Genomic DNA, 17,753 nt, shown 5'->3' with positions numbered 1-17,753 from the left:
GTTAAATTTTTTTTTCAATTTAGTCCATGTTAGTCCCTATTAATGTTAAACGTCAAAAAATGTTAGTAAATTGTAAAATTACTTGTATACCCCTATCTTTCACCTTCGTTATCACCTTTCCGTTATTCACCATTCTCTCTGGATAGCCACTTTTTAAAATCTTATCTCTCACAACTATGGAGTAACAATAATAATAAAAATAAATAATAATGATAACATATTAATTAGTTCAATTTTCACTATTGCATGCAACTACCTCTTTTACTACCGCCACCATAACCTCGTCCCACTGTCTCTGTCGCCACAATTCCTCCTCGGGTCCCTTCTCTCCCTTGTCCTCCACGCCAACCTCCTCCTCTACTACTCCCATCCCCACCCACACCCACACCCACACCCACCATGAATCCTCCCCATTCTCCTTCCTCCCACCATCTTCCATTTTCGCAGACCCGCTACGACCAACGTCTCCATGATCTCGCCGGCGCCATAGCCGCTGCGAATCCTTACCAGGCCTATCCCTCCTTCCAATTATCCGTCCCATTTCCAACCACAATTGCCACGACTCTTGTCCCAATCCCTTCCCACTATCGCCTATTTTATGCGCCGAAATGCCGTCGTCTTTCACCACCAGCAACAACGCAACGACACCGACACCCTCTCAACAAAGCCAAAAACTCATTCGTTATGAATCAGGTCCCGTTCTCATGCCTCCCACGTCACCATTGGAATCACCACAATCATTATTCCCTTCAAGATACTTCTACGATAAACAAATAACTACGTCGCAAACGCCAAACAAGATCTCTACGATAAATAAAGTGATCTGGCATGGTCGTTTGGGGATCTTCAAGGAATCAACGACGATGACTTCAAGGAAACCGCATATGAGTTGTTCTTCACGGCGTGTAAGTCCTTGCCAGGCTTCGGTGGCCAGAGCATCCTCATGTTCTATTCGAAGCATGAGAATAATAATGATGCTACAGGTGCTGGTGGAGCGCCAGTGTCGCAATCGAGTAGGATGAAGCGTGTGCTAGGGTTGAAGATGATTAAGAGCACCTTGGATCAGAGAATTTTGGCGGCAGAGTCTCCAACAGTGTTGCCGTTGATGTCACCTTTGGTGTCACTGTTGGTATGGCCAATGGTGGGAGGTAGTAGCCCCAAGTCTCGGTTGGTGAAGCTGAGGAAGCAGATGAGTATGGCGGATGTGATGAGGGTGCAGATGCATACGATGCTGGTTCACTGCTTGCATATGCTTTTCATAGATTTTCTTTTTTTTTTTTCCGTTGATTTTGATCATATCTGTAAAGGGGGTGAGAGCGGAGATGAGAAAGCAGGAGGTGAGAGCGGAATCAGAAAGAGAGGGCATAGAATTTCTGAATCTAAAAAAAATGCTAAAGATATTTTTTGGAATTTAAAAAAATATTGAGGTGCTTTAGATTAAGTTTCCTATCTTTAATTTTAGAATATTGCTTTTTTAACATAATATCCTGTTATCTTTTTTTTTTTTTTTTCCGGTAGGAACTTAATTAAAAAAAAATAAATGGTTTAGGGACCCAATTGAAAGGAAAAAAGGTATAAAAACCTAATTAAAAAATCGGTAAAACTATAGGGACATGCAGAATAATTAAACCTATATTTAATTATTATAATATTAATTATTTAGTTAAAATTATATAAATTAATATTATAAAACATACATAAGTATATAATGACTAATTTAATGTTTTTTATCTTTTATTATTGTACTTAAGAAAAGGTTAAGGGTAAAGTATTAAATTAGTATTCTGTTTTGGTCCCTAAAGTTTAGAGTAAAGTATCGTTTTTGTCCCTAACGTTTGGGATAAGTCTCAAAGTTGTTCCTAACGTTTAAATCGTCCTATTTAAGTCCCTAACGTTTTAAAATTGACTCAATATTGTCCTGCTGTTAGGGATCTGTTAACAGAATTGACGGCGAGACAAAATTGAGACGATTTTAAAACGTTAGGGACTTAAATAGGACAAATACGTTGGAGACAAAAACGATACATAGAAATAAATTTTAATTTTATCCTTTAATAATATCAATTTTTAATGGTACATAGTTATTCAATTATTTTTTAATCACATCTAATTAAATTATATTTAATCACATTACTTTTTAGAAAATTTATTTTTTTATAATTTTACTCTTAAAGGTGTTTACTCATCATGAAATATTTGTAGAATGATTAGTACATAAACTTGCGAAAACAAATGATACATATACAATAAAGTAATGTAATTCTAGTAATTTTACAAATATTTCATGATGAGTAAAAATATTTAAGAGCAAAATTATAAAAAAATAAATTTATTTAGAATGAAAGTAATGTGATTAAGTGTTGTTCTTGCTGAGATTGGCCGGTGTATAACTCGTCCGCTGGTGAATACTTGTAAGCTCTCCGTCAAGATGAGGTATACGTCGGCAATGAGAGAACAAGGGGGTGGATACCTGCAAAAGACACTCCGAACACTCCGACGCTCAAGTCAGTAAGTGTTTAAGAGGTATAAGAATAATTCTATGAATATAAAATGTAAGACATGAAATAGAAGTTATCATGTGTTGCGTGTAATAATTCTATGAATATAGAATGTAAGACATGATATAGAACTTATAGAACTTACCATGTTGCCCCTTGAGATTAGATATAGAAGGTTTCTTTTATAGGCATAGAATTGATTAATGATATTCATGTTATGACCGTTTGGTCATTAAGATTGAAATGATGGTCATTAAGTCGGTAATGAAGGTGTCAGTTACAAGCAAAGAATAAATGATAATTAACGCCGAGTTATAACTCATAATGCACAATAAAGACCGAGTTATAAGGTGACGGATCACAGTCCCCAAGCTTTGTTTGCCGACCATATGATCTAGGCTAAGCTTAGAAAATAAAATGAGTTATAACTCTGTTAAAAGATAAGTGAATAATGATATGGTGAGCCCCCAAGCTTAGTCGGGTTATTATGTCGGCACTTATTCAAAAAATAATTGAGTGATAAGAGTCATTCAATCAAGATAGTTGAGTGGGGGATAATTTTCCGCTTAAGAACAATTTTAGCATTTGATTGTATGTGAACTGAAAAGTTCAGAGATAGTCAGATAGATATCCATTGACAGAATCGATTGTATGATCCGAAGATATAATGGTTAATTGTCTTGGGAATTTTTTCGGCTCACAACAACTTATTGATAAATTTCTCACTCAAAGCAATTAGTTATTGAATATTTACAATTTATAGTGAATGTCTGACATGAATAAGATAAATTGAAAAAATGAATAGGTATAAAATCGCAACATATATTGAATAATATATATTGTAAAAGTAAAATAGTTCAAAGTAAAAAAAAATATACCTTGAAAGTTGATAATTGTAGAGAAGAAGACGACATATATGAATGTCATACATGCCAAATGTGAATACCTAAACTTTGTTTTGTAGGACATGCTTTAATTTGATAATAAAGTAATAAGATAACAGTTATAAAATTATACATTTAGTATAATGTTTCTAGCAGTTACAGAATGACGAAGGATATTCCTCGTGCAATAATAGAAAATGTTGAATGTTTGCATGTGTTTTTGCTTAACTTTTTGTATTAAACAAATAGTAACATAAAAGTTAATAGCATAAAGTGAATAGTATAACAGTTATATACAATTAATATACACTTAATTTTTGATGGAATCCAATTTTAAGATTTGAACTCATCATTACCGTCATTTAATTGTATAAATGAAATCATTAAGCAATAAGAATATAATACATAATGAAATAAAAATGCAATTGACATGGTTGTTATATGTCATTATTGTATAGGACATATATTGAGGTTTGAATATAACTAATAAATCAATAAATATTAGTTACACAAAATATAAATGCAAAAGTATGTTGAATAAAATATATAATTTTACTTGTGTAAGTAGAGAACTTTGAAAAAGTTAGCAAAATTGATAAATGAGTTTGTACTTGGATTGATTGAAAATCGAGTTTTTTTTTTGGATTGGTTGAAAGCCAAGTTTGTTCTCGGATTGATTATGACATGTGAAATATTATGATACGTTAGATTAAAATTTGATAAAATGTATTAAATAAAATCTTGAATAAGATTGTTGAGATTGGTTCAAAAATTTAAATGTTATTCAAGTTTTATGAACCTGAGGGGAGTAGAAATTATTTTACTCGTCCCCACAGACGGCGCCAATTGTTGTTGTTGAGTTTGGCCGGTGTATAGCTCGTCCATCGATGAATGTTTTCAAGCTTCTCGTCGGGATGAGTTATATGTCGGCAAGGAAAGAATAAGGGGTGGGTATCTGCAAAAGACACTCCGAACACTCCGACGCTCAAGTCAGTAAGTATTTAAGAGGTATAAGAATAATTCTATGAATGTAAAATGTAAGACATGAAATAGAAGTTATCATGTGTTGCGTGTAATAATTCTATGAATATAGAATGTAAGACATGATATAGAACTTATAGAATTTATCATGTTGTCCCTTGAGATTAGATATAGAAGGTTTCTTTTATAGGCATAGAATTGATTAATGATATTCATGTTATGACCGTTTGGTCATTAAGATTGAAATGATGGTCATTAAGTCGGTAATGAAGGTGTCGGTTACAAGCAAAGAATAAATGATAATTAACGCCGAGTTATAACTCATAATGTATAATAAAGACCGAGTTATAAGGTGACGGATCAAGTGTAATCTACTTAGATGTGATTAAAAAATAATTGAATAACTATGTACCTTAAAAATGATATTATTGAAGGATAAAATTAAAATTTAATTCTATGTATCATTTTTGTCCCCAACGTTTTCGTCCTATTTAAGTCCTTAACATTTCAAAATCGTCTCAATTTTGTCCCGCCGTCAATTCTATTAACAGATCCCTAACGGCAAGACAACATTGAGTCAATTTTAAAATGTTAGGGATTTAAATAGGACGATTTAAACGTTAGGGACAACTTTAAAACTTACCCCAAACATTGAGGACAAAAACAATACTTTACTCCTAAAGTTTAAAATATCTTGTTTGAATCCAAAAAAATTTCATTTAACTTCAATGTAGTCCTGTCATGAAATCAAAATTAAATAATTAACGAAGTTTAATTTTTAAATCTAGAAAATTCATAACCAACCTCTTTAGTTGTCAAGGAGAGTTCCCGCTGTGGAGATGACGATGACCTTGTTGTCGTTGCTAGCAGTGAACTTTTTCGCAAAAAAGCGAATTATCGACGATGTTTTCCATATACTTGAACCAAGGCTAGTGACTTACGGAGATGCATTCGTTGCTAATTCTGTACCTTTTGAGTTTGTATATTTTCTCCAAATTATCAATCTTATTCATGTCCTGTTGCCACCTAAGACTTCCGTTAATTATTTAATTTTGAACTCACGGTAAGATTATATTAAAGCTAAATAAAACTTTTTTAGATTTAAATAGAACACTTTTAACTTTAGAAATTAAAATATAATTAGATTCAAATGTAGATGACTAATTTAATACTTTATCCAAAATTATAGATGCGAACATGACTTTGTCATCATATTTATTATGGAAAAAGAGGGGATAAGATCTTTATTCATATTGGTCAATTTTATTTTGTATGCCACTTAGAAGTTAAAATGAATTTGATGGGATGAATCCATTTTAAAAGTAATAATAACATTTTTATTTCAGTAACTAAGAGTTGATTTAATGTTTGCATTTTCGTATTCATAATGTTGAAAAAAAAAAAAAAACCTATGACTTGTATATAGGAGTTTTTAAAATTTGATTGTTTAATAGAGTAAACTTATAGGAGTTAGCCAGTTAGGTTTTCTTTTTCTCTTTATCCTCTAGGCTCTAGCAACTAAAATTAAGCTCAATTTAAAAAAAAAAAATTACTTATAGAAGAATCTCAACTTTAAATTTTGGTTCTCATAAAAAATTTGACTCTGTAAGAGATTCTTCTAAATTTACAAATATATTTTGGACTATTAGACATTATTTGTACTCATCACACAAATGAAGATATGACCCAAAAGCCAAAAGTTTAAAAAAACTCAAAAAGTTACCAAAACACTTACTTAGAAATTGTAGTCTAATTCTTTAGCCATAGTCCTATGTGAATGTATTTTGTATAATTAAGATAATAAAAAAGACCTTGAACGACGTGTATATTGCACATTAAATTATGAAAACAGAAATTATTCTAGAACACCTAACGTGATGTGTTATTTGGGGCTGCATGTGGTTTGGTTTATTATACGGAATGGACATTTTTGGATTCTGGAATATGCAATGGAAAGGAGGGTGGTAACTGGTAAACATTTATGGGGAAAAGAAAGAATGAGTAGAGAGTGGAAAATAAGAAAATAAATAAGGTTCACAAGTTGAACTGGATCCTGGGACTTTCTTTTTCAATATATTTGGGAAGCATCAAAGTGAGCCCAAATCTTTTAGGTTATTGTTAATTTTGGTGCTTAGTACTTTTTGAGTCACGATCCAATGGAGGACAAAGTATTTCATGGTGCTTTGATGAACAACTCCTCATTAGAATGGTTATCAAAATAATTATGAAATCACTTTTTATTTTCAAATCTTGCATATTTGAACATACTCCAACAAATATTTTTATTGTATGTTTTTTTCCCAATTTATTAAACATGAAAATAAGCAGTGTGGTAATGTGGTTAATAAATCGAAAAAATAAAATTAAAATATTTTTATAGATGTTTTACATTTATTTATACAAAATTTAGAAATAAGGATAATCTTGTAATTACTTTGACAACTCAATTTAATGAAATTGTGCGAAAATTCCTTGCCAAGTTTGTTCCATGGATACCGTGATATTATTATTTATAGCATGTATATTTACTTATTTAGGAAAGGGATTGTCTTTTGGGTAGCCTAAGAGCCAGAAAATTGTTATTGTAGGTCCAAACGTGCTTCCGAAGACTTTCCATAATTCTATTACAGGTAAAATATTTTTTATTTTAATTTTGTTTTTAAACATTTTTATTTGTATTAAATATACTATTAAAAATTAAATTTTTTAAAATTTAAGATCAATCTAGTAATAAACTAATAATACATGACAACTATGTCTGATTTGTTAAATGTTATTCTTGTGAAATTGTTGCTGAATTGATACTAAATTTTTTAAAAAATCAGTTGTTATTGGTATATTTAAGGCCGAAAACTTCTGGCATAAAATTAAAATAAAATAAAATTTAGAGATATTTAAAAAATTTATAACTAATTTCAAAAACAAAAAATATACTTTATCCTTCTATTATATCATGGGTGTTCTCAATCGGATCGAATCGGATATGGCTAAAACTTTATTCGATCCACATGAAACTCATTGGATCAGATCAAATCTAATATCCGCACTTTCTATACTCAATCCAATTCGCATATTTGTGGGTTGAATATCAAATATATCCGCAAAATAAAAAATACATTAAAAAGACTTATTTTTATTGAAAAATAATAAAATTTTCTTTTTTCACTCTAATAAAATTCTTTTTTCACTCCTTAAACATATTTATTCCTAAATATTATTAAATCAATTTTTCTTAAATAAAAAAATAAAATAATACAATATATATGAATAATAATTATTAATTTAAATAAATTATTATTTGATGCAAATTTGCTGATATGTGAATTCGATGGATTATTTTAGAGATTAGATTATATCCATAAATTACGAATCAAATATGAATAAATACCATAAATTTATGAATATGATCCAATTCATGAATATCTCTTATTGTTTCTTTGCCATTTAGAAAACCATAGATATTGTGAAGTGTTCAATGTTTATCAAATCTTCAATGGAACTTTTTATGAATAATATGCAAAACCTGACCCAATTTTGGCGGAATTAATCGGATCAAATCTTATATTTATTTAATATCTGTTTATAAAATTAGTCATGTACAAAATAATATATATTTATATACAAATATATAATAATTAAGGTAGAAAAAATTGAAATTTAACGTAAAATCGAAAAAGTAAATTAAGTACGTAAAATATAAAATCTTAACAAGATTTAAATGTAAAATTGTCAAATTTAGTATAATTTTGTAAAATCGATTGACTCATTTAAAATTATTATATTAAAAGATTTTAAGAATTAAATCGAAATTTTAACTATCATGATTAAAAAAATTGATTGATTATTAAAAAAAAATTGTAACAAATAAGTTTAACACAATAAAGTGGAGCAAATTATAACACGAATTAACATTAACCAAAATAAACAAAAAGTGATATATATATATATATATATATAGTTATCTATCATCTTTTGTAGTGCCATCAACAACAAAAAGAATTCACACTGCTCCACGCGTTGTGACTAGCAACCAATTTGTGAAAAACTTCTTCTAAACCTGATTCTTTGTTATGAAAGATTCACTCGTTCCTTTCTAGCCAGTCTAAATAATTGAAAAGAAGCATATGAGCTACTTCTTACATTCCTCCTTCCTACAAAATGCACATGTCCATCTCTCAAAACGTTTCTTCAATGAACCCGGAACTGCCCACAACCTCCTAAAATCAGATAGCCATGCACACTACACCTGTCAAATAAAATCACAACAAAAAAATAAGTGATGAATAAATTCGACATCTTTTTTACACAAAATACATATGTTGTATGCTTGATGGAGAATTTCCAGTCTACACATTCTTTCTTTAGTATTCATTCTACCTATCAAAACAAACCAAATGAACAACTCTACTCTTGGTGAAACCAAGCCTTTCCATATAGTTCTAGTGAAACTATAACTTGTAACATCTTCCGAAAGCATTTCTAGCTGCAACACTTACACAAAAGAGTTAGTAGTAAAAACTCCTTCCCTATTAAACTTCCACACAACTCTATCCTCTCTATTATTTGCGAGCTTTATAATTCTTAAAGTATCATGCAACTGATCCACTAATTCCAACTCCCACTGGTATAATTCTTGCCTCCACTGAAAATTCCAAATCCACTCTAACCCATCCCAAAATCCACAATCCCCTATTTCAGATCCTCTTTGATTTGAAATAGAGAAGAGCCTTGGAAAACTATATTTTAATGAACCACTTTGCAGCCAAACATCTTCTCAAAATCGAATCCTTCGACCATTTCCTACCTCCATAGACAACCCAAAAATCATCCTCTGTCTCACATTTTGATCCTTGAACTGTAATTGACAAAGATCCTTCCATGGACCCCCTCTAGCCGGCAATGTATGATTTGGCAACATCAAATTGGGATCCTATAACAAGAGCAAACGACCTTCTTCCATAATGAACACTCCTCTTTTGAAAAACGCCACCACTACTTGAAAAGAAGCGTTGTGTTTTTAATTACGGTGTCACCCACCCCCAACCCTCCCAACTTTTTTGGAGCCTAAACCACATCCCACTTTATCAATGCCATACCATTCTTTTCTTCCTCTTTACTCCACAGGAATCTTCTCTGCAATGAAATCAACTTTTCTGCTATAGCCTTCGACATCTTATACAGACTCAAATAGTATACAGACAAGCTATTTAACACTAATTTAATGAGGACCAACTTACCAGCTTTATTGAGCACCTTTTCTTTCCACAACTGAGCTTCTCCTCCACTTTATCAATTATCGACTTCCAAGTCTTGACCAAACTAGGGTTTGCTCCTAATGATATGCCCAAATATCTTACTAGAAGATTAGCCTCCTTGCATCCCAATAAGCTACACATGTTATCAATCCATTGCTACTCACAATTGATTGGAATCAGGCTAGATTTATCGAAGTTGATACTTAACCTCGACATCACCTTAAAGCACCTCAGTAGCCTTGCGTAATTCCTGTAGTTTCCTCCTTCGGTGGGCAGAACAATATAATATCATGTACAAACTCGAGATGTGACAACTCTATATTATCCCTATCAACCAACAAAGGCATAATACGTCTGTTCCCAACTACCTCATCCACCATCCTATGCAATATATCAACCACAAGAACAAACAAAAATGGAGACAATGGATCACCTTGTCTCAAGCCCCTCTCCATCTTAAAAGGTTTCGATAGCGATCCATTAATCAAGATTGACATAGAAGCTAGACCAACACACTCCTTTACCCATGCCCTCCACCGTCGACCAAAACCCATCTTCTACAACACAATGTCCAAAAAGCTCTACTTAACTCTATCATATGCCTTTTGAAAATCTAATTAAATAATCGTCACTTTTTTCTTCCTCAGCTTAAGCCATTGCATTGTTTCACACAAAATAAGTGCACCATCATGTATTTTCTGCCTTTTAACAAAAGCACTTTGTGTCTCACCTACTAGTCCTGGTATCACCGATCTCATTCTCCTTACCAAAACTTTAGAGATTACCTTGTTTATGCAGCCCACCATGCTAATCCACCGAAGATCCTTGATCTCCTTGGCTCCAATAAATTTCAGTACTAGAGTCACCCATGTAATATTTGAATATGAAGGTAGCCTGGATGTCTGAAAGAAATCCAACACAGCTGTCGTGAACTCTGAACCAATCTCATCCCAGCACTTCTTAATAAAATTCATGTTATACCCATCACTCTTTGGAGCTTTAGAGATTCACAGTCTAACACCGCCTCCCTAACCTCCTCTACCATCGGCGTTCTCTCCAATGTTATAGAATCTTCTTCAACTATACGATTCACCAACCCATCTCTAAATCCCAAAATTGGAGATCTCTCCTGATGATATAAGTCTTTATAAAACTCCTTAATAGCAATCTTAATTCTAGCTTGATTTCTTACAACCGTCCATTAAGAACCAAAGCATCAGTTCTATTGTTCCTCCTTCTTGCTGATACCAAATTATGGAAGTACCTAGTATTTTTGCCCATATCCTTTTCCTATCTAAATCGCGACATCTGTTTCCAGTGCACATCTTTTCTCACATACCATTTCTCATAACAGCTGACTAACGCCTTTCTTCTTGATTCCATGGTACCATCATAAACCCCATGATTGACCATATCGTCTGTCTTCTTTATCTCATCCTCAAAATGCTAAATCATGTTATTCATGTCACCGAATTTGCCCTTATGCTATCTTCTAAGTGGAACACTCAGAGCCTTCAGTTTGTCTGTGAACTGCACATCACCAATACCCCTGACCATGCTAAGGAAGGCCTCATATGTAAACCAAGAATCTAAACTCTGGAACGGACGTGGTCCACCTCTGAATTTGGTATCCTCCACTATTATTGGGCAATGATCTAACAAACCTTTAGGTCCACCTTTTAGTCTAATCTCCGGAAACTCTTCAACCCATTCCACACTCAATAGTACTCTATCAATACGACTACAAGATCGGTCTCTAAACCATGTGAATTTTGATCGTTAAACGGCAAGTCTACTAACTGCATATCTTGAATCCAAGTCTTAAAATCTTCTGCTGATGCTGATAACTTGTCCTGACCTTTTCTCTCTTTCATCGGCAATATCTCATTAAAGTCTCCCATATAGCATACCGAAACTTGACATAAACCAGTGATATAACTCAGTTCCTCCCATATAGCAAGTTTCTCAACTCTAGTATGAGCACCATATACCAAACAAAAAGCACAACGAAACTCGTTTTTTAGTAAAACACCTTCAACACATAACCATTTCTCGCCTTTATAACAATTATTATTTTAAACAGCATATCATCCCACATTAATAACAAACTCCTAGATGCACCTTCTGACCCTACAAACTCCCATCCAACGGCATCACTCCCCGTAATATGAACTACATCAAACTTCGTCATAACTTGCATCTTAGTTCAATAATTCCTAACATATTCAATTTCTACTTCTTTTTTAGGTCCTTTACCATATTTAGTTTCCCATCACCTCGTAAAACCCTAACGTTTCAAGAGCTAAAAATTATTTTAAAACTTTATTACACACCTTTTTATGGTTTTTGGTCCTGCATCTTCTTGCTTTCTCCTTCTGCTTTGCCATCCTCATTTTTTGAGCAATTTTTCATTTTGTGCTTGAAGAATAGCCATGATATCATTCTCTTCATTGTATTGTACCGCTTTGGACTCAACTGCCAATTCCCATATTCTCCTATTTTCAAGCATCTGCTCTTCTCGTTCCAATTCTGTCTTAACTCTGCTTCTCTATTTTACATTCTCAATTTTCAAGCCAACCCTTGGATTAATCTCAGCATTACCAACATCAATTCCATCATCAACCATTTTTTTTATTAATCTCAACATTACTAGCATCAATTCCACCATCAGCCATAACCATACGTTCTCCCTGTACCTAGCTATGTTTTTCAAGCTCTACACTACTATCCTCCCCATCGCCATCGGAGCTGTTGTTCCCAGACGACCGCACACCCTCCATCTCTGATGAAACTGAAGCCATGGAGCTCCCGTTGCTCACAGGATCATGTACCATCATCCGTGGTTAGGGTTCAGCGTCCACGGACGAGAGCACTACACTATGGTCACCACTAAGCAACCGTCGTCCATCATCGGTGAGTTGGGCTCCACCACCGCAGGCACCTTGCATGTCAGGACCGGCTTCAGTTGCGGATTTGTGCACCATCAGCCGTGGTTCGTATTCTGCATCCATAGCCAAGGCCACCATACCGCGATCACCACCAAGCACCCTACGTCCATCTTTAGCTTGCCGATCACCGTCACCGCAGCACCTTTGTGCTCAATCGCCACCTCTGTTCTTTTCTTGTCCCTTCTCATGGTAAGTAACGCCAGACCTGACCTAGGAATGGGTGCTAAATGACCTAGCTTCATTAAACCCAGCCCACAGCATAGACCTTCTGCAACATGTGATGGGCCACTAGTTAGTGGGATTAGGCTCAAGTGAATTTCCTTAGTAGCAATAACATCTCCTTTGCTTTTGGGCCTAACACTAACATTGTTTGGGGTTTTGCTTTTGAACCCCCTAAACCCTTTGTTAAGCAGCCCATGATTGCATCCCTTATAATCCCAGCTAACAGTTCTTTCTGATTCTATATCATTAGCCAAATTAGTAAATCCTATAAAATTTGCACTTCCTTCTAATCTAGATTGATATGTTACCCTTTGCTCATGATTCTGTTTTAATTTGCAATTAATCCATTCATTCAAAATAGAATAAAAAATTACCAATCTACCCTTTTCCTCTTCCTCCTCCCTTGGGAGCGACATCACCAGCTTTAACGCCCTGGTCTCGGCCCTCCCCTAGTGCAATGCATTTTGTGCCACTAACAACCAAGCTCCCACAAGCTCTAGCATTAGAACTCCCACCTTCCTCTTTCAATGTGCAATCCAAACCATAGCGTTCATGGCCAACCTCTTTAACTAGAACATCGAATCCACTAGTACCTATTGCGATATGGATCCACTCATTGATAATGTCCATGACATAAGTATCAATTTGTACACATCCCACACTGAACGATATGCACGACTCCGTGGCTTGATCACACCCGACTACCTCTCCCCGCCAGCTTCCTATCATCTTGAACATCTCTGCTGACGTATGCAACGGAACATCGAAACACTCTAACCATACCCTTCGAGTTTTACTTCTCTCCTTCACTTCCCACCTCCATACACTATGAAAAAATTGCAAAAGACTATTCAGTTTGAACGTGTAGGCTTCTTCTGCATTCGACACAATATCAAAAGTCAAAAGTGCTTTGTACGCTCCTAGTTCTCTTACTTGCACCACTTGTGGGAAATTCTTTCAAAGCATTGTCATCAGAGCGTGATAATCAACGGCTTTCGTCGTACTTCCTACTAAACTCCTCTATAATCATTCTAAGTTCTCTTTAGCCACAGGTATTTTCACTTTCTTTATCCACCTGTTGCCATTCGAATCTTCTACTTTTTTTCCTTTCTCAGAGCTTCCGCATACATCCGTGTATATATGATCTATATTAAAAAAATGTTAATTCCCAATCTTTTCTCTATAACTTAATCTTGAATAGATATATTTTTTTTAGAAAATAGAACTATATGATCTTCTTATCCTTCGATTGACTCAACCCAACTAACATAGTTTGTAGGCTGAGTCAAGGTAGAAGGGAACAAATGAAAATCCAAACCTGACCTATCTCGCACCTTGTTTGGCTGGTTCGAGCCAATCCAATTGTCACTACAAGAAAACTGGCAGATAGTAGCGGATATTTAGCGGTATTTTTTTCAACTGCTGCTAAATAGAATCTGCCAGTGGTTTTATGGTGGATTTAGAGGGGGCTACCAAATAATCTCATTTTGCAGTAATTTTTCTATAACCGCCGCAAAATGTACCCGTTTTGCCGTGTGTGAAGTTGAACGTCAAGGCAATGTCAATAGCAAAAAAAAGGACACCGATTTTTGGGTTGTTGATGTCATATGTATTCTTTTGTTGCTTGTTTCTTAGAAAGTGTAATTACTCTTCTCCGTGCATTCAAATTCTCTTAGTAAAATAACGTTTAAAGGTTGTTCCCTCTGTTAGGAAATGGTGTGACTTCTTATATGGAGCTGACTGTTAAGGAGGCATTAGCACTTCCTCTTGGAAAGAAGATCGTAATCCCACATAACAGAGAGTTGCAACTAGTTGGTCAGGCAGCGGGCCTATTGAGCGGGTTCTTGGGGACATTGGGAGCTGATTTTCAACAGTTACCAATTTGTGAAAAAAATTGGAAGATAATGAATAAGGCTTTCAAGGAGCATGCATTTGACCAGGTTAAGGTAATGTTTAAGTTTGTTGATAAAGTAAGGCGTTACTAATGCTTGGTGTAAAAAGCTTTTTTTTTATCTATTAAATGAACAATACAAGAAAAAGATTAAGACGCACACACATCATATCGACCATACAAATTTTTATAGAATATCGATAAATATCTAAAGACTTTTTTGTTTAGTGTAAATTGCACTGCGTTATTATATAGCTTAGTCCCCAATTAATCCGGTCCTTCGTGTATAACCATGTAACTAATAATTATTAATAATAACAATAATAATGATAAAACTTATAAACCTCATGAGAATGTTAAAGCTGCTCCTATTGTAAACAATTAGAGAGTGACTACCTATTATTTATGAATTTCGGTTAAATAAAAATGTCAGAATAAAATAAATATGGAACACATTTGTACAAGTTTAATCTGTTACCCTCATAACTCTGAAAATTTGAATATTTTGTGGTTTTAATTTTTATTGAGAGATTATTTAATTATTTCCTAGCTCTGGTTATGCTATTTTTCTGTGCTGTTATTCTCTGTTAGTAGGTGGATTTCTTTGGTTTTCTATTTTTTTTGTTTTAGTCTGGTAAATTAGAGAAGGATAGTGCATGTTGGGTTTCTTTTTGTTCACTGCTTTGAATTTTTATCCCGAGAATTGTTCATGTCTAAAGATGTGTCTTTTGATAATATGTAAGTCTGTTTCAGGTGGTTAATTATTATATGTTTTCTTTATGTTACTATATTGGTCTACTCCTCCTCCACCCTCCCGACCAAAAACCTCTTCACCTTTCAACTTTGTTATTGTTGTCCCTGTAGAAAGCTATTGTAGAAGAGATTCAGTCTGATTCTTTTAATAGAATTTGATAGGTTCCTTTGCCAAAAAGTTTTAACAAATTGTATTAGTAACTAAAATCATTATTAAATGAAGTGATATATACTTGATCACTACTAAGCTGGTTCAACAAGGGGGATTCTGTTCATATCTTGAAGGTGATTAGGCATGCTTATATTGGATGTGATTCTTGCTCTTTATATGGTTATATTGGTTGTGAAACTTGCATTTTGAACTTAGCCTTTAGGATAAAGTTTTCATAGTGGAAAGTTCTCAATCATATTTGTTTGTGTGTTGATTTGATGACTCGTGTATAAAGTTCTGTGATGTAGAATGGATTTGGAGTTAAAGTTAATGGTTACAATGACGGCGTGAAAGCACTGATGTCAAGATCTTTATCATCTTTATTGTGTTATCTTATGATCTGAACTACTTGTAGCAAGTCTTTCACTATAAGGACGATGGAAGAGGGAGAATAAAGCGGAGAATTGTACAAAGAATAGGAAGATCCTGGAGGAACGTAAGAAATCATTTGTTTCATAAGGTTTATGACAAAGAACTGACTTTTGAGGAAAACCTCAAGCGTAAGCCAGCAGGAATAGAGGCAAATCATTGGAAAAAGTTTTTCAATATCGGTTGAACGAGGACACACAGGTAACAAATATTTAGTTGATATTTCATTGTATTCGATTTTAAATCATCATGAATTACGACTAAATATACTGAATTTATTGTGATAGTGGAAAAACTACTAAATATACCAAAAGTTCTTCACCTTATCCTTTTTTGTGTTTCCTGAAGTTGTACATGGCTGACTTATAAAACCATTAACATTGTAGTAATTTATCACGATAACATTTATGTTTGTCATTTTGTTTGTAGGAGAAGTGTAGAAAAAATGCCATTAATCGTTCAAAGCAACTGTACACACATACCGGAGGTTCTAAAACAATGACAAGAAAGAAACATGAAGAAGTAATTAATTTAAATTCAGTTCCTGAATGTTGACGTGTTTTTGGTAATATAGAATTGTCTGTTATATGATTGTGTCTTGATGATTGTTATAGGAGCAATGACAGGGAAGGCCTATTGGTAGAGGAGAGGTATGGACCATGAGTCATAAAAAAAAGAATGGTTCATATATGAATGAAGATGCGCGTGTTGTTGGGGTAAATCATGTTCTTTACTTTTTCAAATTTCTTTTTGCAATTAATACCATTGAATTTAAATTAGTGTAAATCTGGATCTCACATGTTTGCAGGAAGCAATTGAACATATTGAGAGCCAAGACCCCTCCAGCAAAGAATCTTCACAGAATGATTCCCTTGCACAAGTGCTTGGAAAGGAGCACCCAGGAAGAGTTCGTGGACTCGGTTTTGGTCCATGTCCCAGTCAATATTTTCGTAACATTCTACAGCAGTCTGACTACGATGTACAGATTGAGGAGTATCGGATGGATATTGTAAAACTTAAGGCGGAGGCAGTAAAACTCAAGGCAATAGCAGTAGAGGAAAAGGCAAAGAGACAGAGAATGGAGGCAGAGGCAGCAGAGGAGAAGGCAAAAATACAGACAATGAAAAATTTGTTAAGATACATAATCCAGCAACAAGGAGGTAATTTGCCACCTGAAATAGTTACAGATTTGGATTCTTTGAGAAGTACACCAACCTCATCCCATGCAAGATGATGTGCGGGCGCTAATGATCTGAATTATCAATGTTGTAATATGAATACTGTTTAATTGTTCACTGTCCTAATGACTCTTGAGATATTTATTTGTAGTTTTTTATTTGGTGACTTTATTTGTAGTTTACTGTGATGAATTCAAATTACTATTATAATGATTCACTTTAGCATATATATTATTATTCTGTTTCGTGTGTTTTAGTTTGATTGGCTATTGGTTATTTTAATAAATTAAAGCAACTGAGTGGAAGAATGTATAAAGAATAAAAGAATTGACATATTTTTATTATAAATTCGGGTTTTTTTTTAAATGTAACTATACATTTAGCAGCGGTTTTAAATCCGCCGCTATATCTTAACAGAATTTGTCAACGGATGACATTTTGCAGCGGTTAAAAACCGCTGCCATCTCCAAGCAGTCCTATTCTTCGTAGCGGATAGAACCGCTGCAAAATTATACCGCTGAAAAATACTATTTAACAGCGGTTATACCAGCGGTTACTATTAA

The 17,753-nt window shown here is 33.9% G+C and overlaps 2 protein-coding genes across 2 annotated transcripts; both read left to right on the top strand.

Moving 5' to 3' along the window:
- The first annotated feature begins 14,518 nt into the window (after nucleotides 1–14,518).
- LOC148581892 (uncharacterized) lies at nucleotides 14,519–16,635 on the top strand. Its single transcript, XM_088494358.1, has 4 exons — nucleotides 14,519–14,734; nucleotides 15,999–16,163; nucleotides 16,442–16,534; nucleotides 16,627–16,635. Exons 1-4 carry the CDS (start codon nucleotides 14,519–14,521, stop codon nucleotides 16,633–16,635), a joined length of 483 nt encoding a protein of 160 aa, XP_088350484.1.
- A 36-nt stretch (nucleotides 16,636–16,671) lies between these two features.
- LOC148581891 (uncharacterized) lies at nucleotides 16,672–17,246 on the top strand. Its single transcript, XM_088495328.1, has 2 exons — nucleotides 16,672–16,728; nucleotides 16,821–17,246. The coding sequence occupies exons 1-2, from the start codon at nucleotides 16,672–16,674 to the stop codon at nucleotides 17,244–17,246; spliced, it is 483 nt and encodes a 160-aa protein (XP_088351454.1).
- The last annotated feature ends 507 nt before the right edge of the window (nucleotides 17,247–17,753 follow it).

Source organism: Arachis ipaensis, chromosome B10 (genome assembly GCF_059453495.1).
Source record: "Arachis ipaensis isolate K30076 ecotype BB chromosome B10, ASM5945349v1, whole genome shotgun sequence".
Classification (NCBI taxonomy): domain Eukaryota; kingdom Viridiplantae; phylum Streptophyta; class Magnoliopsida; order Fabales; family Fabaceae; genus Arachis; species Arachis ipaensis.
The sequence above is the reverse complement of the archived record's forward strand: the minus strand, read 5'-3'. Positions and strand labels throughout refer to the sequence as shown.

Coding starts and splice junctions, on each gene's coding strand:
- LOC148581892 (XM_088494358.1), top strand. CDS start 14,519: ATGGAGCTGACTGTTAAGGAGGCATTAGCACTTCCTCTTGGAAAGAAG. Junction 14,735..15,998: donor ATGCATTTGACCAGGTTAAG/GTAATGTTTAAG, acceptor AACTACTTGTAG/CAAGTCTTTCACTATAAGGA. Junction 16,164..16,441: donor GTAAGCCAGCAGGAATAGAG/GCAAATCATTGG, acceptor TTTTGTTTGTAG/GAGAAGTGTAGAAAAAATGC.
- LOC148581891 (XM_088495328.1), top strand. CDS start 16,672: ATGAGTCATAAAAAAAAGAATGGTTCATATATGAATGAAGATGCGCGT. Junction 16,729..16,820: donor AAGATGCGCGTGTTGTTGGG/GTAAATCATGTT, acceptor ACATGTTTGCAG/GAAGCAATTGAACATATTGA.